This window comes from Hyaena hyaena, unplaced genomic scaffold (genome assembly GCF_003009895.1).
Source record: "Hyaena hyaena isolate Hyena2069 unplaced genomic scaffold, ASM300989v1 scaffold_860, whole genome shotgun sequence".
Classification (NCBI taxonomy): Eukaryota; Metazoa; Chordata; class Mammalia; order Carnivora; family Hyaenidae; genus Hyaena; species Hyaena hyaena.
The window spans coordinates 485,030-509,206 of NW_024081493.1; the positions used below are offsets into that span (position 1 = coordinate 485,030).

Below are 24,177 nucleotides of genomic sequence, written 5' to 3' on the forward strand. Positions count from 1 at the left end.
AGGTATGACATTTTAGACTAACATATAGTTGCCCTTGTAAATTATAAACAAACTTTTGACCTATTTTGATTTAAAATCTGAATATTGTATAGGAAGATAATTAACAATCATGGATATAAGCCATTGAAAACAATTTTTTGATTAAATATTTGGGCCAGGAACACTTCATACAAGAATATCTTTTTTTTATGCGTTTAAGCTTATTCACTTGGCAATGAAGCAGTTTTCTGCCGGTTTCAAGTTAATACATGTGTGCTTATCATACTTAGACACGTACACCACAGTATAAGCCAAGGATACCAAAGAGAATTCAAAATCTATTTTATAAGCCATATGTGGGAGGACTTCCCACATAAATAGATGAGAACACTTCTGCTTCTGGTGGTTATATTCCCTTGGATGAAATTAACACATATGACATCTACTAGGTCACTGCCAGTCTAATCAGAAAAGCCAAAATCTGTATGGGTATACAGTTCTGGTCTTCCTCAGATATGCGACACTTTTCAATCTATGTGAAATACAGAGTGGTAAACATTTAAAAACTATGCATCTACTCACATAACACAATCATAGCAGAACTCATCTTGGACAGCAAACACTAATTCCAATGTATTTACTATACTTTTTTAATGGGAGCCTGGCACTTTAATATCTTTTACATATCAATTGGTTTTTCATGGGAAAATGCCAGATTCCCATTAAGAAGTACATAACCAATCCATTTTATGTGATATTTTAATGTAAGTGACATTAAAGTAAAAAGTAACTCTTGAACACACACATATACACCTAGAATTGGAGGAAAAATATCATTCTTGCCAAGAATAAGCTCTTTGACTGAGAGCTGAAAAAAATCCAAGAAGAATATCCAATGACACAAAAATGTGATGGTCCAGATGTTCGACTGTCATGTGTCATTACACAGAGTCAATATTATGTTATTCTTTCTTAAATTAGGAAACCGAGAGGTCTGAGCCCTTCAAGTGTAGACTTTATAGTGAGTTATAGTGACCTCTGTTGCCCACGGGGTCTGGGTGCCCCTCATTGCTTCTTCTTCTTCTGAATGCAAAAGCAAAACACTGAACTCATCAGATAGGGAATTGTTTTACTATAACTTCTATAAAACAATGATTTCTTGACCTAAAATAATTTACTAACCTCAAAGCACAATTTTTCAGGCAACTCAAGATTCTTGAGTCAGATTTGCAATAATATAACACTCTCTCAAGACCTGTTCTGTACGAGACTCATTTCTACATCGGTGTGTACTCCTTTCCTTTCATCAGAAGCCATCTTACCTTTTTGGCATGCTCCGATTGACTTAGCATTTTCTCAGCGTCCTCCAGCCAGGCCTGCAGACTAGCCACAGTATTGCCATACCGATCCCAGTTAGCAATGACTTCTTCCAGCATGCTCCGCACACTTCTCACCTCTACTGAGAGGTTCCGCCACTGGGCAGTGGTTTCATTCATGAACTTCATCACATTCTCGGCTTCTTCCACTAAAACAGATAAGCCAAAGTACAGTCCTTACTTTTTGTTCTAAATCCACCACACCTTTTTTCTATGGTCTCTATACTGGTTTGCATTTATAAATCTTCTTTGGATTATGAAGTTAACAGGTGAAATGTTAGAATTTTATTCAGTTAATGCTGAGGATATATTATACCATATTCACAGCTATTTAGAGAGATTAAAGAGGATAACATTTAAAATTTTTGATAAATGGGATGCAATAAATGACATATGTATTTGTTCACATTTTATATATGTACTCAAATAGATGGTCACATACATAGTATTGATCACAAATGCTATAGTTCATTTTTGGAAAATATGACAGATATATTTACAAAATGAAGCTAACATATGTTATTTACAACCTGTGTGTTTAAAAACTAAACTTTTCATTTACTTGATAATGATACTCAAGTTACTATTTTTTTCATTGAATCCTCAGAACTGAAAACAGGTTAGAAAATCACAATTTAGACAATGAATGCTTATTTTGCCCCCGTTCAAAAGAACATACACACACACACACACACACACACACACACACACACACACAGCATAATTACACAGGTTAGATAGGAATCGCACAAACTCAAGGGGACTGAATCCAATATGTGCTCTCCAGGCCAATGGCATGGTCACAAAAAGATTCTTCAGGAAAAAACAAAAAATGATCTGATCACACAGAAACTTGTAGGTTCTAAATTCTACTGCATTCAACACTGCAGCAAATTCTGTCAGTGGTTTTTACCTGAACCATCAGCTTTGACATACATCTCAGCCGTCTGTTTCAAGATCTGGTATGTCACTTCATATTGTTCAAAGAACTTGCTATTTTCTATAAAAGACTAGAAAGGGGGAATGGTTAGAAAATGGCAAATTCTAGGCATATGTAGAAAATATGCCAAAGTTAGTTTCTTCAGGATAGGTGTATGGATATTTTGCCCAAATTTACCAACCTCACTTTTTAAAACAATATCAAATGAATTCAACTGCCATTAAATGACGTGACTATTCTGAGAATATAAATGGATTCCACACTTTTATTCTAAGTCAGCACTATTGAGAAAATACTCTATTTCTTCTCTACCCAAGGGTTTGTTTTTAGAACAGACTGAAGTTTCTCCAGACAACCTGGGGCTAACATTTAGAAAGCACTAAATTTGGAAGAACATTTTTGTATCCAACTGTGTCTTAGCTGTGGGATTGTGCTGCTCTTTGAACATTAATTCTGGTGAATGACGGCTTTGAGGAACTTAGATTATAAATAAATGGCACAGTGCATACTTTCCTCAAAACAAAAAGTACAAAAATGTCTATTCGTAGAAAAATTTTAAATAATCATATATCCCATCTACAATTATAAAATTACTGGGGTGCCTGGGTGGTTCTGTTGGTTGAGCATTCAACTTCAGCTCAGGTCATGATCTCACGGCTTGTGAGTTCGAGCCCTGTGTCAGGCTCTGTGCTGACAGCTCAGAGCCTGGAGCCTGCTTTGGCTTCTGTGTTTCCCTCTCTCTCTGCTCCTCCCCTGTTCATGCTCTGTCTCTCTCAAAAATAAATAAACATTAAAAGTTTTTAAAATTACAGATAAGATGTATCTATACCTGTGTGTAATTTACATATGTAATTGAGTCACCATCAGCAAACTGACACTGTAAAATTTAGAACACACAAGAAATCCTTAGGTAACTTTATTGTTAATTCCAGGAAATATGAAAAAACTCCTGTTTCAAAGATTAATTCTGCTATTATAAAGCCAAAAAATAACATAATTATAGTTAACAACATATCACCAAAGGCTCTTTCACTTCTTTTAATTGTATAATTAGTTCCTCTGATTTGAACTCCCTAAAATACTTGATTAGTGTATTGTAAAATGCAAAATTAGCCTTTAAAAATCAGTTGAAGTCCAGTGTAATATGCCCATAAATACTTAATATGGAGACACAAAATGTTTGAGTGCAGATCTAAAACTTCATACAAAATTTCAGACATCCCTCAATTTCACTGATAAATGTTTATCATATTGCAAGATAATCCTTAAAAGCATTACATACATAATACTTTTCATAGCATTTTATGCTTATAAAGCATTTTACTTATATATTAATTTTTCTTCATGAATATAGTGAATAGAGAAAGCTGTGAGATACTTGGAATGAAGGATTCCATGATGAATATTTATTTCAATAACTTAATAGGCTATATTATTTTTGTTTCAGAATGAAGTAAAACAATAGTTTTACTATTGTCTGGTTAGTTGATTGTTTAGCCTTTTGTTCTACTCCATTAGCCTCTCCTGTTCCCCAATTAGGGGAAGAGTAATTTACTGTAACTTAAATTTAGCATAATTCAACCAAATGAGCATATCATAATTTGATCCAAAAAAATAGTTACACCTAATTTGCAAGACACTGTAGACAACTGAAGAAACAAATATATATGGCAATGATTAAAAAATAGTCTCCATTTATTTTTGGCTCAAATTTCAAGAAGCTAATGGAAAAACAATTGTTCTAAGTGTCAGAGGAATGGGAAATAGTGCCTGTCTGGACAGAAATAATTAATTAAATATGCCTTTGCTAGAGTTGTTTACAAATTAACAATGAACAAGAAAGCAAAGTTTATTTCTAGCTTTCATTTTTGGTCCAAGGGGGGAAAAAGGATGTTTTAAGAATATTATAAATGTTGTTGGGATTCATTAAAGTATTTTAGAGCTTTCTTATTAGGAAGAGTAGGTAATTAATTAATTTTATTTTTTAAAATGTTTTATTTATTTCTGAGAGAGAGAGTGAGAGAGAGAGAGAGAAAATGAGCAGGGGAGGGTCAGAGAGAGAGGGAGACACAATCTGAAGCAGACTCCAGGCTCTGAGCTAGCCGTCAGCACAGAGCCCAATGCAGGGCTCGAACCCACGAACCGTGAGATCATGACCTGAGCCGAAGTCGGACACTTAACCGACTGAGCCCCGGTAATTAATTTTTTAAGGAAGATACTTTATGTGTTAGTTTACCTTTTAATTGTTTCATTTATTTTGGCGCTTTTTTCTGAATACAGAGAAAATCCATTTAGTGACATGAATTATTTTATCTATTAATATCATTTTGGCAGGAGGACTACTAAATCTCCTTTTTATCATGAGCTATTGAGACAGTCTCTCAGAAGGGTGTAAACACAAATGTATGCTTAAAATAATGATAGGATTAATTTATCTTTTTCAAAATAAGGCTTACTGTTTAAATATCAAGTTCAACAAATAAACCATGTTATACTTGATGACACTTCAAGAAAATTAAGATACCTCTCTGTCCCACTAAATTCAAAGTGTTAGTGGAAGATACTAAACTTATACTCTCACAAGATAAATATAAAGATAATAAGTAAATTTCACTTATCAATTTCACTTGAATGGAACTAAACCTGGTAGTTTAGAATGTAAAAACTCATCTTTGAGAAGAGGTTTTAACAGACTGGTCTACTTGCATTGATAAAATAATTACAAATAGTAAAAAAAAAAATGCTCCCATTACTTATGTTGCATTCATACAGGTCACAATTCTAAGAGCTCTTCTTTTATGAAAAAGAATAAATGATCCTCTTTCTTCCATAGTAAAACTGAAGCATGTGTTAACAAACATGGCCATGTCAAGAACAATTCTGACACCAAAAACCAAAACAAGATCTCCTGATTTATATTACAGCATGTAATCTCTTATGAATAGCATGTGGCCTAGCATTTGTGAAATATTTTCCAAGAATTTCTTTAGCACACAGCAGCTGTATACCTGAGCACCTAGTACAAGAGGTAAGAAGGAAGCACATTTTTTGATTCTCTAACCCTTTAAAGAATGATGCATTTTTGCATAGGAATAAGACTGAATTGAGAATTCAAACTAAGGAAGAGATAATTATGGAACCTTTACATCCTGCATATTACTTCGGTTATTAGATGATGTAGCAGCATATGGCTCATTACAATACATTTTTTTAGAAACCAAGGGAAAGACTGGATTTAAGAACTTGATTTTATTATTATATTTGAAAGTTTTCATTCTTTGAAATAGTCTGTTCTAGAGAAAATTATTTTCCCATAAATTCCAAAGGGATAAGAGAAGCTGTTAGAGTGTGAGATGAAAAGGAATCAATATGTGTACATCTTTGTTTCTTACAAAAGCCCCTATTATTTTATTATTATTATTATTATTATTAAAAATTTGGGAAGGACTAAGTCTCCTAGAAATTAAATTATTTTTAAAGTCACATGGGTAGTAAGTAGCTGAACCATGATTTAACACATATCCAGGTAACTGGTAGCCAGACTGTAACAATCTCCCTACCTCACCACCCCCGGCCCCCTACTACCCATAACATAAATAATTACAACTATCACTCTCAGCCTACAGTATATTAGCATAAAAATATTGTTGGATATGAACTAACGTTAAATGGAACTGATATTCATGTGGGCTATATTCTTTAGTTCACTAAGCTACAGGAGATCATTTTTAATTACTTGGTCTTTTGAGTTCAGAAAAAAAAACTTTTCACAGCCAATTTTGTTAGATTAGTCAAGTTCAGTACTTAAGCCTGGCTTTTGGTTCGTGAAGATGAGATTGTAAATCCTGACTCTACTGTTTACTAACTGTGCCACCAGAAACACGTGGTTTAGCATTGAAACCGTGTGAAACCACGTGAAAACCCCCCGCCCGTGGAGCTGTCACTGCGACAGAAGAAGACACGTGGAAGGTAGTAGGCTCATGGGCAACACTCAATATTGTGTGTTATTAAACTATTAAAGCTATAAAACTATTAAACAAAAAAAATACTTTAAGACCCCTTTTAGAAAAGAAGGCCTAGCCATAAATAGGTATGTTGCACCATGGAATAGGAATATTAAGAAATGTTCATAAAAATGTGTCACATTTGTAGCATAATTAGCAAGTTTGTCGATTATTTTAGGTTATGAAGCAGCTTAAAGCTAGCAGCTTAGTTAACTTCATGGAGAAAGCAGAAGTACTGTTTTTTAAAAATTAATATTTATTACTATTGTATCATTCTAGCAACTCTCTACTTATGTATCTTTTATCTGAAAAGTTCAAAGAGAATTACTAACACCATTGTATTAGAACATTAACCTGCTGGAACAGTCCCATTAGGCATTTCAATCTGATTGGCTGTCCTTAAATAGCTAGAACAAAGACAGATCTGCATAATTACCTACTGAGCTCAGAGTGTATCATTTGACATGACTAAATCCAAAAATATAAATGCATGTCTGTATTTAATATTTGAAAGACTAACGTAATTGCTTGAGATTAAAAAATAAGATTTTTCATGACTTTCCATAATAATTGAGCATGAATAAGGGAGACATACCATTAACAGAGTTCACATTTTTTGACAAATGTTTCCAAGACAGTTGTAGTAAACCTAAAGAAAGATTTTACCATAAACCTATTTATTTTCCAAATGCATCTTGTTCATTCATCACCTTAAAAATGTAATTAAAATATATTCTGGTTCTAGAATGCTTCAGCAAAGATATGGTTTCAATAAGCATTCAATCAGACCAGTTATAAAGCCATTCTGACTAGTCAGGTTAGAAATGGGCTTGTATTTTAAACTTATTAATTTATCATTGAGAATTTGTGATTAAACACAAGTAGAGCAGTACAGGATACAGACACTTATGAACATGAACTTGGAGAGCAAGTTTGTATTGCTAATACATTTTGGGGGGGGATGTTTAACTAACAGAAATGAACTACCTTTTATAAATAACTCTCTAATTACATGCAATGAATGACAACTGATAGTTCTAGAAAGACCTAATTTCTTCATTAATGCAAGGTTACTATTCCATGTAAATATAGAATTGACAACCAAAAATGTAAGATAGTCTTTGAAAATTAAATTGGTACAGAGATTCACAGGCAGAATTTTACTTTTCCTGGATACACACAAGAAGCAATGAAACTCGGAGACATGCTAGACCTAATCTAAAAAACAGACAGTCCCCTTTTGGATAACTGAGAATTGTTCTGAACTGCTCATGATTCTTTTTTAGAGGCGTGAGGATAATCTTTAAGTATTTTAATTCAGTTTCAAAGGTGGGCTCACAATCAAAGTCATGGGTATGCAATGTAAAAACTTTTTTTTTTTTTTAAGTAATAAAGCCAGTCACAATGGTTCAGTATGATTCATGCAGCTAAATCTTCCTGTATTTCCAAAGAATATAAGTGTATATTTCAGGTTACCGTGAAACACTTGCTAACTTCTATCAAACCCATTTAACACACTGGTACCTTCATGTTTAAATTCAAGATAAAAATTACAGCGTCAAATAAACTGGTAGATATTAAATGCTAAATCCACGTGTCCTCTGATTTCTTTGTCAAAGCACCAGGGAGACTTACGATGTAGTTCTGCAGAAGGAGCTCCACGGACTCTCTCCTCCCATATTTGATGATCCAAGATTTCAGCTTTGACTCTGCAAGAACGAGCAGTGAGAGCAGACGGTACTTTAATTCTAGAAATTCCATTTTCATTAAGTGCAGCTCTGATGTGGAGGAAACAAAATGAAACCTAGAAATAAAACACCGAGAATTTACAGAATGTAAGTAACTAATAGTAACAGAGCGGTGCTTATTTAACCTGTTACACGTCAGTGCTAAATATAATACAAGCACAAGGTCTTCTAAACTCTGGCTGATCAATCACTATCAGGAGCTCTGATTCCTTTCCTAGCTCTGGATTTAAAGGCAAATCGTGATTGATTGAAGCATTTAATTTAGTTCTTTCCCCTGCCAAGACAACTCTCAACTGTTTCTTTTATAAGCTGTTTTTGCAATATTACATAATGTTCCTCACAGTGCTGAACAAAAATACAGTCTCTGAAGAAACCATTTCTGTGATTTCCAGACTGTGGGTATATTCAGGTTTACTCTTTGCAAATAATAACATATTAGGATGTTGGCATTCTTAGGATATGTTATGGGAGCTCAACTGTTATGTACTAGATGCTAGCATCACTGTAAAAAAAAAAAGTCAATTCATTGAAAAGAAATGAAATGGAAGAAACATCCTCCGAGCATTTAAAAAAAGATACTTCATTTAAAACCAGCCATTCTCTTACCTTTCGGCCATGTCCTCTAATTGATCCGGTGGTACTGGGATCCCGTTAACAGATCTGGTCCGGTAGATTTCATGGAATGCTCTTTTGTGAGCATCTGTGTTTTGAAGCAGATCCTAAGAGACAATTTAAAAAAAAAAATGAGAAAACATGTTCACAGGAGGCTAAGAAGCATAATTTTCAGCTTGCACCGATGAGTCAATGTACTCAACAATTTGATTGTGGTGCTCCATCCAGATGCGGCTTGGGGCCTTTCACAGGCTTTTTTACCTGGTGCAGGAGCCCCGGTGCTTATCCACAAGGCCTGGGCTAGAGCTGTATCTAATAATTATGGCATCTTTTAAACACACACGACAGTTGCAGAGCAATGCATTCAGACATTTTAAAGGCACATGGTCCGAAGGAAAATGTAGTGAGTGCTGTAAACAATGATTTGTTGGGATTTTTCTCCTTCCTTGAGTTTGAATAAATTGGTTTTCAGAAGCTTAAAATGAAGCACGACTAGTTTAACCCTTGGTTTTTAGAAGCTTAGAACTAAGCACAACTAGTTTAACCCTTTAATGGTTACATATTATATATTTACATATATGTATGTACATATATATGCACACAAATATATATCACTCTATTGTTACTTTACTTTGAATGCATGCATACTATCATAAAGTGATATTTGCTTGCCATCTAAAGTAAGTCAATTATATCACAATATTAAGAAAATATTGGGCACTCTGTGCAGGAGCTGATCAGAGGGGACAGAGGACTATCTTAGAGCAGCTAATGGCTATGAGTATTTTAGTCACTCTTTGCCTCCTTCATAACCTCTCAGCACATTTCTATGGCTTATGATCTTGGCTGAGACTTCCTCAAGTGAATGCAGGGCAAATTTAGACCCATCATCAGGCCCAGCTCTGATTTAGTCTATGTGACTATATGTAAATGTACACGTAGGGGTCCCTGACCATATTGGAATACCCCAATGTCCAGTTGCCTCCTAAGAAGTCTTCCTTATAAAAGTGTCTAGTTAACTGAAAATATGGCAAGGTATCAAAACAAACAAAAACATTTAAAAAATATGACAAAGATTTTTAAAAATATGACGAAGAACCTATAGTGGCTATGATGTCACTGGGATCTCTGAAGACCATCTCATGAAAACCCAGCTAAATGCTGATCACAGTGTGTGACTTTAATTCACTGGTGTGCTTACAGGAAGTAAGGAAAATCTTTTAGGTCTCCCACTCCTGTTAAAATATGATCCAAAACTGAGGCACCTGGGTGGCTCAGTCAGTTAAGCATCTAACTCTTGATTTTGGCTCAGATCATGATCTTGCAGTCGTGAGATCAAGCCCCGCATAGGACTCTGCACTGAACATAAAGTATGCCTGAGATTCTCTCTTTCTCTTTGCCTCTCAAAATAAATAAATTACTTAATTTAAGAAGTATGACCCCAAACTGGATCACAGACCTGTGACTAAAAACAAATGTGAAAAGCTGGTTGTTTGGGGCAAATATCTATACCCCTGCTATGGAAGTGGAGTCTCAGAACTTGGATAAGGTGGGAACTATGAACCTCAGAATCCTAACGAGCCAGAACCCTCAAATACCAACAGGAAACTGGTATGAGTGTAATTATATCAGAAAAAATAGATTTGAGAATACAAATCATTATATCATTAACTGCTTAAGGATGAAACTTTCCACTTACTAGTGGCTATATTAATTCTGAACCTGAACATGTCTAGTAAGCTTCAAAGCACATAGACTGAAAACCGATGAAAGGAACTACAGGAAGAAACTGACAAATCGATGTGGCCGTGGGAGTAATCGGTACACCTCTCTCGGTAACCGAGATGGAACAAAGGAAGAGTTAGGATAGTAGGTGGGGGTTGCAGGGGGTGGGGGAAGGAAGCGAGGAAAAGGGCTGCAAATCTGTGGACCTCACAAGACTTTGTAACAATTTTGGAATGCTTATTTTAAGTAGGCAGAAGCTAGTGGGCAGTTCCCAGAGGGGGTGAAATGAATAAACTTGCATTTTAAAAGCACTGCTGTGGCCATGTTACTGAAAATTCCCCATCCTTGATGCACTGCTTCCCTTTGCTTAAGACAACACATCCTCTCTCCCACCTCACTCTTTGCTCTTTCTCATACTCTTCTGCTGGTTCATCTTCCACCCTTTAATCTCTTGACATTAGATTCCCTTAGGTCTCAGTTCTTGACATTTTTTCTCAGTCTATACTTCCTTATTTAAGTTCTTTAGTCTCAAAGCTTTCAACAACATTCTATATACCAATGATTCTGAATAGTTATCTCCAGCCTATGTCTGTGTCTTGAGTTCTTGGCTATTACCTCTTACTGCCTATTCTACATGTCCACTTGGATGTGAAAAAATCTCATACTTACCATGCTTCAAACTAAACTCTTGATCTTTTTCCCCAAATCTACTTCACTGTCTCCCCATCTCAACTGATGGAAACTCCATTCTCCAAAAGCTCAGTTGAAAAATCATAGTGTCAAATAGGACTCTCCTTTTTTTCCACAATCAATATCTTATGCTGAAAATTGCTCTGCCTTAAAAAAATTCAGAATCCAAGGTGCATGGGTACTTTAGTCAGTTAAGTGTCCAGCTTTGGCTCAGTTCGTCATCTCACAGTTCGTGAGTTTGAGCCCTGCATAGGGCTCTCTGCTATCAGCACAGAGCCTGCTTCAGATCCTCTGTCCAACTCTCTTTCTGCCCCTCCCGTGCTCACTCTGTCTCTCTCAAAAATAAATAAACATTAAAAAAATTTCAGAATCTGACCATTTCTCATCATCTCTATAACTACCATCCTGGTTCAAGCCACTCTACCTGGATTACAGAGACTGGTTCCCTGGCTTCTACCTTCTATTACTAACCCAGGGTTTTCTCACACAACAAGACAGAGTGATGTCATCATTATTCTGGTAAGAAAGTTGATGAGGGGTGTCTGAGTGGCTCAGTTGGTTAAGCGTCTGACTTCAGCTCAGGTCATGATCTCACAGTTCATGGGTTCAAGTCCCGTGTCAGGCTCTGTGCTGACAGCTCAGAGCCTAGACCATGCTTCGGATTCTGTGTCTCCCTATGTCTCTCTGCTCCTTCACTGCTTGTGCTCTGTCTTTTTCTCTCTCTCTCTCAATAATAAATAAACATTTAAAAAAATTAAAAAAAGAAAAAAGAAAGTTGATGAAAAAAGATGGTTATAGTATGACAGAGAAAATTAACAGTGTCAAAACTGCAATTAAGGAAAGAAGGAAGGTGCAGAGAAACAATATTGGGGAAAAAATAGAAGCATAACTACAGGCACAGAAAAGATTACCAAATAATTTTTGTCAAATATTTTGAACAATTTTACGCCAATAATTTTGAAAACTTAGTCAAATGGACAATTTCCCAGTAAGTATAAATTGGTATTATTTTTTTATTTTTTAAAATGTTTTATTTATTTCTGAGAGAGATAGCATGAGCAGAGGAGGGTCAGAGAGAGAGGGAGACACAGAATCCAAAACAGGCTCCAGGCTCTGAGCTAGCTGTCAGCACAGAGACCAACACAGGGCTTGAACCCATGAACCATGAGATCATGGCCTGAGCCGAAGTCGGACGCTTAACCAACTGAGCCATCCAGGCACCCCTAAATTGGTATTACTGACCTGATTAAAACTCTGAAAGCCTGCATATTTCTAATCATTTTCAGGGGCTGGAAATACAACTGCGAAAAAGCAAACAATAATTCTTGCTTGCCCTTATGAAGTTCACATTACGGTATAGAAAATCAAGCACTATCTGAGATACAGAATTAAAACAGCAGTTGAGATGCAGATAAATACTAAAGAGAAAAATCATACAGAGAAGAGAGAAAAGGAGTTGTAATTTCAAAGGGGTGGCCAAGAAAGTGTTGACTAATAGGTAAAGGTGCACAGGAGACGAGGAAGAACACAGCGAGAAACTGATCAGTGGGAAGATGCTTCAGGCCAAGGACCAAGAACATACAGGAGAACGGCAAGGGCAAAGGGGTTGAGGTGGGAACGTGCTTGCCTGTTTGATATCATCTTTTCATTGGCAACCCCGGTTAAGATTGCAGCACCCCCTAATTTTCTCTCTCCTTTTCCTTTCTAACCAAAGATAAAATTTATTTATTATTTTTTTATGTTTATTATTTCTTATATATGCCTCCCCCCATTAGAAGGCAAGTTACATGAGCGCAGGAATTTTTGTCTGATTTTCCTCTGGGTGTATCACAAATGCCTAGAACACCACTTTGCACACAGAAGTGCACCATAAATATTTGCGGAAAGACCAGGAAAGATTAGAAAGGGACAGCAAGAGGAACAGAAAGCAAACAAAGAAACCAAATGAATAGAGTGCTTCAAGGATTCAGAAAATAACTAGGTAAAATGCTTTTAAGAAGCAAGGTAGGATGAGTACTGAGAATTGACCATTTAGTGAAGAATAAGAGCTCTTATAAGCCTGACATGAATAGCATGGCAAGAGAAAGCTTGATCACAATGGGTTCTAGAAAGAATTGGAGAAGAGAATTCTGAAACCAAAATGAGCATAGAAAACTCTTTTTTAAAAGAGCTTGATTGAAAAAGGAAGGAGGAAAGAAAAATGGACAGTAAGAAAGAGGAGGAGGAAGAAAGCCAATTTTTACTTTTTTAATTTTATTTATTTTTTAAAATCGTCTTTAAGAGGAGAGGATTAACAGCATATACTTTGTGTCAGTGGGAAAAATCCAGCAGTGAGAGAAAAAAACTAAAAAGGCGAGAACTGCAGGATTATTTATTGGAGAAGAACAGGAAGGATGGGATCTCATACACTACACATGTGGACGGGCTGGCCTTAGATCAGAGCACAGATGGTTCATCCCTAGTAACAGAAGTGAAGACTGAGTATTCAGGCACAGATGCTTGTAGGTGGGTTGATGTGGTCGTGGGAGCTTGCGGAAATTCTTTTTTGATTGCTTCTATTTTCTCAGAGAAAAAGGAAGCAGTGTCACCAGCCGAGAGTAAGGATATGTGAGGAGGTGTGGAGGATTTGAAGAGACAAGGTATGGGATAGCTGTCCCTGAAATAATGAGGCAATGGAGTTGGGAAATGCCTTTGGAGTGCCAGGCAGCAGTAAGGACCCACTTGGGTTAGTCACCATGCCTGGGGGCGTGTTTTTCTGCAGCCACACTCAGCTGCACGTGCGTGGGCAGGGACTAGGCAGAGAGTTGGCTTTAATGAGGGTTGTGTTTTAACCAGCACAACAGGACAAAGAAGACCTGGTCAAGACATTGTATGTACAGAGGGGTGCCCTTTGCTGATTCAGCACTGAATTTAAGTAGAGTATGAAAAGAAGGGATGACATGAAGAGGGTGAGACACAGTGAAATCAATGGATTATAGAGCACGGAGTCCACATGATGTAGAGCCGGGGAAAGTTTGATTGGACAGTGAGATAGATGCTTAAAGAAGAGACTGTGAAGGGGTTTCAGTTACTGGTGATGACAAGTTCTAGACTATGCCTGTGCCCTGAAGTGCTAAAATAGGGGGTAGGATGGGATCACTGAAAGACAGGAGATCAGAAACTAAGAGGCTAGGTCTTTGGCAGAATCATCTATGGGTTACTGAAGTTATTAAGAATTATGGCATGCATTGTCTTGTAGGAAAGTAAACCTTCAAAAAAGGAAGGGAAGTGACCTAAGTAGGATTGATAACTGCAATAGGGATAGTTAGTAAGTGGTAGAGTTTGATGGCTATTTCCATGATTCTTTAAGACTAAAAGCCTTATTTTGCCAAGGCAGTACTACAAAAAAAGTAACCAGTAAGTTTAATTACTCTACATGTATTACATGCAATAGTTTTGTGGGCATAATTAAGTTTTGTGGGCATAGTTAAAATAATCTGGACTACCAGCTATGTGGCCTTGGGCAAAGCACTAAACTCTGTCTTCCAAAAGTTTATTTATTTACAAAATGAAGATAATAATACTTGTCTCATCCTGCATGTCATATAGACAGAACATGGCCAAATACTCAATTATAGTTAACTATGACTATTTTTGTTATCTTCCTAGATAACTAAGCATTAAGGCATCTGGAAAATAAAAAAGCTAGTAAAGGTGTATCTTGCTTTTCAAAATAATATGATCCTACATACATGTAAGTTAAGTTAAAAAAAAAAACTTTGGTAGAACCATTTATAAAATAACCTTGCAAAAAAAATTAAAAATTATCTGAATCAAGTTTTCAAACTCTGATTATGGATTAAGGAACGATTGTCATGTGGTATGATTTATTTAAAAGATGTGAACCATGAAGAAAACCAAAAATTCTAGATTTTGAAGGCCTATCTAAGTTTACATGGCAAAAGCCATAGTTACTATTAGACTGGGACAGGTAGATGGTATTCTCAAACATTCTTGCTTATGTACTAATGAGTCCTATATTGTGCTTTTTCCAATTATTTGTGGAATGCTGTCTCAGCATTTTCTCTATTCTTAATATACTGGGAACTGCATTTCTAAGTAAGCCCCATATACCAGCACAAAGTAGTGATGTCAATTTGATAGGCTGATTTTTCTGTTGAAGAAGACTCTAATTTTAGTTATCTCAACAATGATTCAAACTGCTCCCATCATTAAAGCTTATCTTATTATAGGTACCTAATAAACATATTTTAAATGAATGAGAATTGATTTTATAATTAACCATGACATCGCTTTATGACTCGACTACTTTAAGTTTCTGAGCCCAGACCTCGTAAAAGTTCCTACCTCAGTAAAAAGATCGTTCTGGAGAGTTGCCTTGACCTAGTCTTAGTCCTTACTTGCTTCTTCTTGCTTCCTATTGTCTCTTCATTGTATTCCCTGACTTTCTCTTTAGTCTTTTCTGATTTTTAGTCTCAAATAAGCATCTTCTCCAACTCTTACCCCTTCTCTTTCCATACTCCATTTCATTTTGGTATTTATGGTTATTCACTACACTTTGGGAAAGAGGTGGGTCTGGCTGCACAGTTGGCATAGGGTCAATCTCTCTCTCTCTCTCTCTCTCTCTCTCTCTCTCTCTCTCAGTCTCTCTCTCAAGGAAACCAGGAGAGTCATGAGGGCCTCAGGTCATATAATCACTGAGAGATACACAGATAGCGTGTGTGTATCCAACTTAAAACTCAATCTTCAGCAGGTGTGGTTTTCAGGCTAGAGTATGCGGAAAATTAACACGTCTGCTAAATCTTAGCAACTGTAAACAGCACAGCTCATACAGTTGGACATTTTCTCTGTGGTGGAGCACTTAAATTAGACTTAAGTATATTATGCAAACAACAAACACATGCTGTGTCTCAAACTTCCAGATTGGAGGCACCTTCACCTGTTTCCCTTGTATATAAAACTTGCACACAGTAGGCCCTCCATGTATATTCGCAGAATTAACACAACCAACCCACAATTGATACACATTCTACATTTGATGTTAAACCCTAAGGTAACTCCTTTTGTATGAAATAGTCACATCAGTTACACATTATATCAACTGTTACATGATGTATTACATGGTAGTTATGACGAACTGCTAATCTGTTAAAGTAGTATTACTGTGTAACCCTGTCTCAGCATTTTCCCCATTTTTAATATACTGGGAATCTCAACATGTACATAGCTGACTTTTCAGCTTCTAAGAAGACTTAACCTGATTCAGGCCCAGAGAAGAATCTTGGGACTTGATCTCTTATCCTTTATCTTCAGAGAAGATGCCAAAGTCAGGCATACCCAAGAAGCACTTTCTAGGGAGCTTTCTGTGTGTTTTGTGTGTGGGGAGGAGGAGGGGGTGGTGAGAAGGGGAGAGGCTAAGAGATAACCAGCAAAACTCAAAGTATCTGGAGGTATTGATTATAACTGAAGAAGGGCCAAGAAATAAATATAGAAAGGACCCTGCCTGATTATGTAGAAACACAAAATTTTGTTTCCATCTTGCTTGGCAGCTGGGTCTGGTTGAGTGAGTTGAGCCAGAGAGGGTCAGGAGCTGAAACCATATGCCACCTCTGAACCTCTGCGTTTCTAGTTCCAAAACTAAGGTTGCAGAGGGGCCTGAAACCAAATCCGACATGAATTTGCTTTACAAACTAGTCTAGAATATAGAACAGTCTACTTCCTTGAAGCAGTTTAGAAAATACTCATATTTTGGCAGAAAATATCCGTGAGCCACAAATTGCCCATATTTGGTCATCTCCCCTTGTCTGTTTTCCACATATATAGTAATCCCTACCATAGTGCAGTAAATGAGGTACACAAATTCAACTGCACAAAACACAAGACCGAGTTAATGTGATGTTAACAAAAAATAGCATTTTTAGTTAAATATATTCTACCACAAAACCCAAAGAGGAAGTTGTTAGAATTTATACTAAGCACAACTGACTTCGCAGTTGAAAAAGTTGCAAATAACTAAAAAGTCATCAAGGCCTAATCCCGCCACTTCCTAAAATCACCTCTCTCCCTTGACCCCTTCCCCCTCATAGCAAAGAACCTAAGTACTTGGGAACTTGGCTTGCCTTCCTTCAAGAATGGAGACAAGAACGAGGTCTAGAACCAACAGCCAACTGCATCATTATATAAATGTGTGGGGTCTGTAGGCTTACCTTTCAAAAACTAACATGTAGCAACAGCAATAGCATAGATAACTGCAGATGAAAAAATACCATAGAGCTGCTAGAAAATTCTTCAGAAAATAAATCTACTGGAACTGTCATTAACAAGCAATGAAGATGGAAGTTCAACATCTCTGGATCTGTATGCGTGGACACTTCGGAGACCCGCATCAGGGGAAGGTCTAAATAGCCAGGTCCCCAGACAACACAAGCACCGCTGTGCAGGAAGGTATCCCCACCAGAATTTTTACCTTGTGTTGCTCACGTTTCCGTTGTATTGTGTTGGCTGTTTCCTCATGGACCTGCTGAATAGTTATTTCCTCTCTCAGGGCCACCTCTGCTCTATATAACCAGGCACCTATGGTGCCCAGAGGTGCAGGGAGAGATTTATCAAGCTGTATGTGCCAGTCAAAGAGCTGAAATACAAAAGTAGAAAAACAGAATATCTCTCTGAGACAGAAGACAATTCCTAAAAGTCCCCCAAATGATTTTTAAAGCCCACATAAGGCTGGATTTGATACTTTGAGAATGTGGAGGAAATTAGAGTTACAAGCAAATTTTAGGGAAACAAAATACATCTCAGACATGGAAGGATATTATTAGGAGCTTAAACCATTTTCTACTTATAGGAATAGCATGAAGCCCCCACTTCTTTTCAATTTGGATTTTGCTGAAAGGGAAGGGACTGGGTTTACTGACATGCTGGCGGATGTAGTTGTTATACACTGGATACACTGATGTGTATCCTTTAAAATCTCCCACATGAGAATAAGTCCAGAAAAATCAGGGTCATCCAGATATCTCTGGAGGAAAAGGAATATTCAGGAGTCTTTCCCTAACCATTTCTTCATTTCTTCCACTTCATCTGATTCTTTTTGGGGGGGTGGGAAGGAGACCCCAAGAAAAAGAGGGGCAGAGGAAAGGGGACAGAGGATCCGAAGCAGTCTCTGTGCTGACGGACTAACAGTGAGCCCAACGTGGGGCTTGAACTCACAAACCGTGAGATCATGACCCGAGCCAAAGTCGGATGCTCAAATGACTGAGCCACTCAGGTGCCCTTCCACTTTGTCCAGTATTAAGCATTGTTTCCTAACTAATTGGAATACCAGATGGGATAGGTTGAAGTTCTTGGGAACTAATTTATTCTCTGGTAGAGTTTACTGGGAAAAGATTAGATTATAAAAATGAAGTAAATAAGAGAAGTTCAAGACAAATATTCTCAGTAGTGATAGAAATTCAGAGACCCAGCTTGAAATCCTGGGCTTTCAGTTTGCAAAATATTAACATGAACTTTACTGAGCAGTTTTCTTTCAGGTTCACGTAAGACCAGATTAGAAGATTTGCTTATATTAAAGAGTGTAAAAATGAATGTGCATACACGAAGATTACTAACTACTGATGAAACCCAGTTATAGACTTTGGAGAAATTATTGAGGCTCCATTCTTGGGAGAGTCACCTTTTCTAAACAACCCAGAATTTAGTTGTGTAAAGTGAGAAGTAACCCAGGTGGTCTTTCAGGATTTCAATCCATTGTCTACTACATGACCACGTGGAGGGCGGGCAAAGCAGAAGAGTTGGTAAACCAAGCACAGTGCTTCCACTAACTTAAAGGAAAACTCCCATGGCTAAGTCTTTCCTTCCTCAGCTAGAGGCAGTAGGACCAGATAACATAACACTGGTTACAAAATGTGATGAAACGTTCTTGACTAAAGTACATAAGCCTTAATAAAATTAATCATGAGAGAACTCACCCTGGAGGACACTCTCTCCCAGGACTGTTTTACCAGTGCTTGGTCAAGTGACAGTTTACCGTCTCTATGTACTGGTTGTATTAAATGTTCAATCTGTTTCCTTTTTATTTCATATTGAACTCTGAAGTGCTTAAATGACTGGAAGAGGAAAAACAGAAACAACATGGACATGAGTCAAAAACAGCAAAAGAAAAGGAAACCACATTTCCTAAATAACAATCCTCTGTATTTTGATAACACTCAATATACGCTGTTGATAATAATGATGACAGTCACGATACTGATAGCACTGCCATTCATCAAGGCCTGATGATGAGCCTGGCCCCATGCTAAGGGCTCGCTGCACATTATCTCCTCTGGCTTTCTCCATCACCCTACAACATAGACATGTCCTATTATTGTTACCATAGGAAGCCCAGAGGCAACTTGTCAAGAATAAGTAGTGGAGGCAGGAGTAAACCCCAAGATTTCTCATTTCTATTTAAATAATCTATGTGCCAGTCCATGCTCATCAAGAAATAATAGGAAACAGGAATATAAACCCATGTTAAGAATCAAAATAGTTGCTTTACTTAAAAAGTAAATAACAGTTAAATAATAAACCAAATAACTTACAGATATAAATTATATATATCAAAATAATATGGATACAAAGATATCTAAATTTGTGTTTAAGTAAGGCTATATAAAGAGTTTTACATAGGGGACATCATTTATATAATAATATTTTGCTTTAACTTTGTGGCATTAAAACATGAATTATTATGTCTTTTCTTTTATCATAGAGTGTATAACATAAATCTGTAATATGTAAATTTAAGCATAAGTCAAATGCTAATCTAAAAAGGTAGTGCTTTTAACTAAAGTTCTATATTTTACATTAAAATAGCACATTCTGGAATAAAATTCCAAGTCCAAATATGAATTGAACATGCCACTGAAATGTGTAATTATGTTAAAGAACATAATAATGGCCCTACAGAATCTAGCAGGCAATGCATCTGAATCGGAGTAAACAAACATGTAAGTTCACATGAAGAACACTTGGGGGAGATGGTGAGTAACTATTTTACCACAAGTTTTATCTCTCATTTCCTCTAACTTAACGTAATTTAAAAATACCAAAACATAAAATTGATATTCAATTTTATTCAACAGAATTTCAATTTCATTCCACAGAATGAAAAAACAGGAAAATACCCTGTTGACCGATAAGTAGAAACAGAAAATGTTGATCATGTAAGAAACAACAGATGAGGAAAAATGTCCCCTATATTCAGATTTCACATGGTCTCTAACTCTTTTTTTAAGAAACAGCCCTTCATCTTTGGCCTGAAAGGAGTGTTTCTATTTTGTGCTTTTCTAATCCCTTGTTTTCCTTTCATAAAATAATAGCTAACAGGTAACTTCATAATTTGGAATTGATTTTTTGTAATTTATGCCTAAACTACAATACACAATGGTCTAATAAGTATATTTACTCTGTTCCTGTATTTCCATCCTCAGTTTACAGGTTTAATCATTTTTTAATGATGCTCATCCAGAAAATTATATTTTTGAGAAAAAAAGATTACTCTAAGTTTCAAAGCAAAAAATGTACATACATATAAATACATACATATTGCTTTGCCATGTTCAAATAATACAGTATTGATGGAATCAATTCTTCCATAAATAATAATACAAGATTGATGGAATCAATCTTCCATAAATAATAATACAAGATTGATGGAATCAATCTTCCATAAATTCAGGAAGAATTTATATATGTTATATAAAATCACACACTAATGCCAATGGTTATATCTTTTATCATCTGCCATGTTGAGTCTCTTATATAGCAAAACCAACTGAAATATAATGTAGACTAGGATATATTATAGCTTGGCCTCTAAAATGCAATGCTGTTTTAAACAGGAGGAAAATGTCAATACTGCATACAATGAATCACCATTTAGTGGGAAACACTGTTGTAACACTGTGTCTTAGTAGTGAAAATCTGAAGCTAAAATCCAAATAATGGCTGTAGGAGACTGGGCAAATAACAGCAGCAGCAACAACTCTGGACTCACTTGGAGTGCAACGGCATCGAACCAGACAGGTCACAATAGAAACTGGTCCCAATAACGGGCTCACTCCAAACATTCATGTTGCAAGCCTTTATTGAATTCAGCTTATTCCACAGTGGCTTTCAATTTGGCGCTGAATTTATTTTTTGTTGGGATTTTTTGGTATGTGATAGCTACACGATCATGAGGTTTAGAAAACCAATGACTAGATGTTTGTGTTTTGGGTCATCTATAAGACTCTGAGTTCGAAGTAATGAAGCCTCAGAGCTCTACATACGGGGTGGATACACACAATCTAGAACTATTAACTTCACCTCCAGGATAGACCCAAAGGAAATGAAAACGGGATACTTAAGAGATAACTGCACTGCCATGTTTATTGTAGTATTAATAGCCAAGATATGGAAACAACCTAAGTGCCCGTTAATGGATGAATGATAAAGGAGACATGATATATATATCATATATATATATATATATGAGAGAGAGAGATGTCTATATTTATAAATATTATAGAAAGAAGGACATCCTCTTATTTGTGACAACACATTATACTAAGTGAGATAAGGCAGACAGAAAAGACAATATACAATATTGCTTACATGTGGTCTTTCAAAAAGCCAAACTCATAAAAACAAATTAAAATGGTAGTTTCCAAGGGATGAGGGGTAAAGGTGGGGGATAAGACAGATATTATTTAAGTATACAAACTTCTGATGAGTAGTAAATAAATCCTAGAGATCTAATGCACAATATAGTGAATATAGCCAATATTGTATTATAATCATCAGACTTGCTAGGAGACTAGAATTTAACTATATCAACCACAAAAAAGAAATACTTATGCAATGTAACAGAGGTGCTAATTAGCTCTACAAGGGCAATCATATTATGGTATATAAATGTATTATATTTTTTAAAACTACCTATTTACCCAGAAATACAATTATTATCATTTTTTAATGTTTATTTATTTTTGAGAGAGACAGACACAGTGTGAGTGGGGTGTGGGTGGTGAAGAGAGGAGGAGACACAGCATCTGAGGTAGGCTATAGGCTCTGAGCTGTCAGCACAGTGCCTGATGCAGGGCTCAAACCCATGAACTTTAAGATCATGACCTGAGCCAAAGTCGGATGCTTAACTAACAATTACTACAATTATATGCAAACTTAAGATAATACATATTATTTCTTTAAAGATTTTTCTCAATATCATTAGAAAGACTGAACATGGTTTAAATGATATATATGAATCATACTCATAAACAGCTTTTAAGAAACTGAAATCACTTTTTCATACATTACCTGATATTTATCCTGCAGATTCGATTCCGTCATCTGTGCCCTTGTTAAATCTCTTTCAAACTGTTCTATCCAGACTTTCGTTTCTTTCAACACTAGCCTGTCTTCTCTCTAGAAACCAGCAGGCATTACAATTTTGTCAGTAACTGTACATTTATTTAATTGCTGATTAATATCTGGCTGATTCTAAAATGCACCCAATATTTAGTAAGTTTCAATCATCTCTGAAAATTTTTGTCTCTCCTCTCCTTCACCTATTTTGGAGAATAAGAGGCAAAAGTCAAACCTAGAAAAACTGCTTAATTATCTTTTTTTTAAATATATTTTTATTTATTTCTAGGGAGAGAGAAACAGCATGAGCAGGGGAGGGTCAGAGAGAGAGGGAGTCACAGACTGAAACAGGCTCCAGGCTCTGAGCTGACAGTCAGCACAGAGCCCGACGCGGGGCTCGAACCCACGAACCGCGAGATCATGACCTAAGCGAAAGTCAGACGCTTAACCGACTAAGCCACCCAGGCGCCCCAAAAACTGCTTAATTATCTTAATGAATATTGAAATCATCTACCTCCGTTACTTTCTCAAGAAACCCTAATTTAGTTAAGAGAATGTGCTCAAGAGGAAATGCCCTGAGTACAAAAATATTCAGGAAGAACATGGTTGGAAGAAGACTGAACTCATAGGCCTGGGGGTGCTCTTAATCCAAAGTCATTCATAGCCCAGAGAACACGTCCAGATGAGACTAATTTTGACTAACCCCAAGAAATGACAGTCACAGTAACATCGTGGACTAGTATCATGTAAAAATGCTATTCAGGATTATAACAAAAGCTTCACGATGACAGAAAATATTTATTTTGTTCAATGTGGTATTACTAGACCCTGGCAACACAGTACCTATAAAATATTTACCAAAATCTTTGCTGAGTGAATGCATCCAGGCTACCACTCACATCTCAAAAATGAAAAAAAAAAAATAGAGATTTATAGAATTTTTTCCACAAATAATAACAAGCCATTTTAGTATTGATTTAGTGAAAATATCCCAAGTTTTCATCAAGTCTTCTTATCTGGTAAGAATGCCACATTAATCAAAAATGTATTTAACATGATTCTTGGCAGTTACAAATAGCTCCCAACTACAGGAGCTCACGTGGTCACAGCCCTGTGACACAGATGAAATGCTGATGACACGTGAAGTGGCAAAGTAGACCGAGTGCTGGCCGTGAAGGCAGGTCAGTCTGGTTCTGAATTCTGGTTCTGACCAGTATCGGCTCTGTGACTTTGGACACATCTTTTTTTAAATCCTCTCTACTGCTATACCATCATCTGAGTAGACATCACACACGGCTTGCGCAGTGTGGGGGAGATTTCGAGATAACCCGTGTGGCACCCCGAGCACAGAGACTGGTATACAGGGCTGTCATGACCCACGCCTACTTTCACTTTCTAGTCTTGAAAAGCAATCCTGTCCTGCCTGAAACATTCTGCCCTGCATGATGCCTTCCTCAGAGCTCAGCTCAGACACAACCTCTCTAGAAAGCTTTTTCTGATCCAGAAGTCTTCTTGGATCTCTCTTCTGGGCCAGCGGTTCTCATACATCAGCATGAAAGACAATCACCTGGAGGGCTTCTGAAACTAGCTTGCTGGGCACCACCCTCGGTCTTCCTTGACTCAGTATGTCTGGGGTGGAGGCCGAGAATTTGTATCTCTAAGAAGTTTCCAGGTGAATCTAATGTTGCTGGTCTAGCGACCACATCTTGAGAACA

The 24,177-nt window shown here is 36.7% G+C and overlaps 1 protein-coding gene across 1 annotated transcript in view; it reads right to left on the reverse strand.

The window, feature by feature from the left end:
* Positions 1 to 24,177, reverse strand: part of SYNE1 (spectrin repeat containing nuclear envelope protein 1) — a 461,288-nt gene that overhangs the window by 310,404 nt on the left and 126,707 nt on the right. The window contains 7 exon segments of the mRNA XM_039220107.1: positions 1,302 to 1,504; positions 2,269 to 2,365; positions 7,935 to 8,103; positions 8,654 to 8,766; positions 17,541 to 17,705; positions 19,042 to 19,179; positions 22,415 to 22,522. Of these exon segments, the coding sequence (XP_039076038.1) occupies positions 1,302 to 1,504; positions 2,269 to 2,365; positions 7,935 to 8,103; positions 8,654 to 8,766; positions 17,541 to 17,705; positions 19,042 to 19,179; positions 22,415 to 22,522 (993 nt within the window).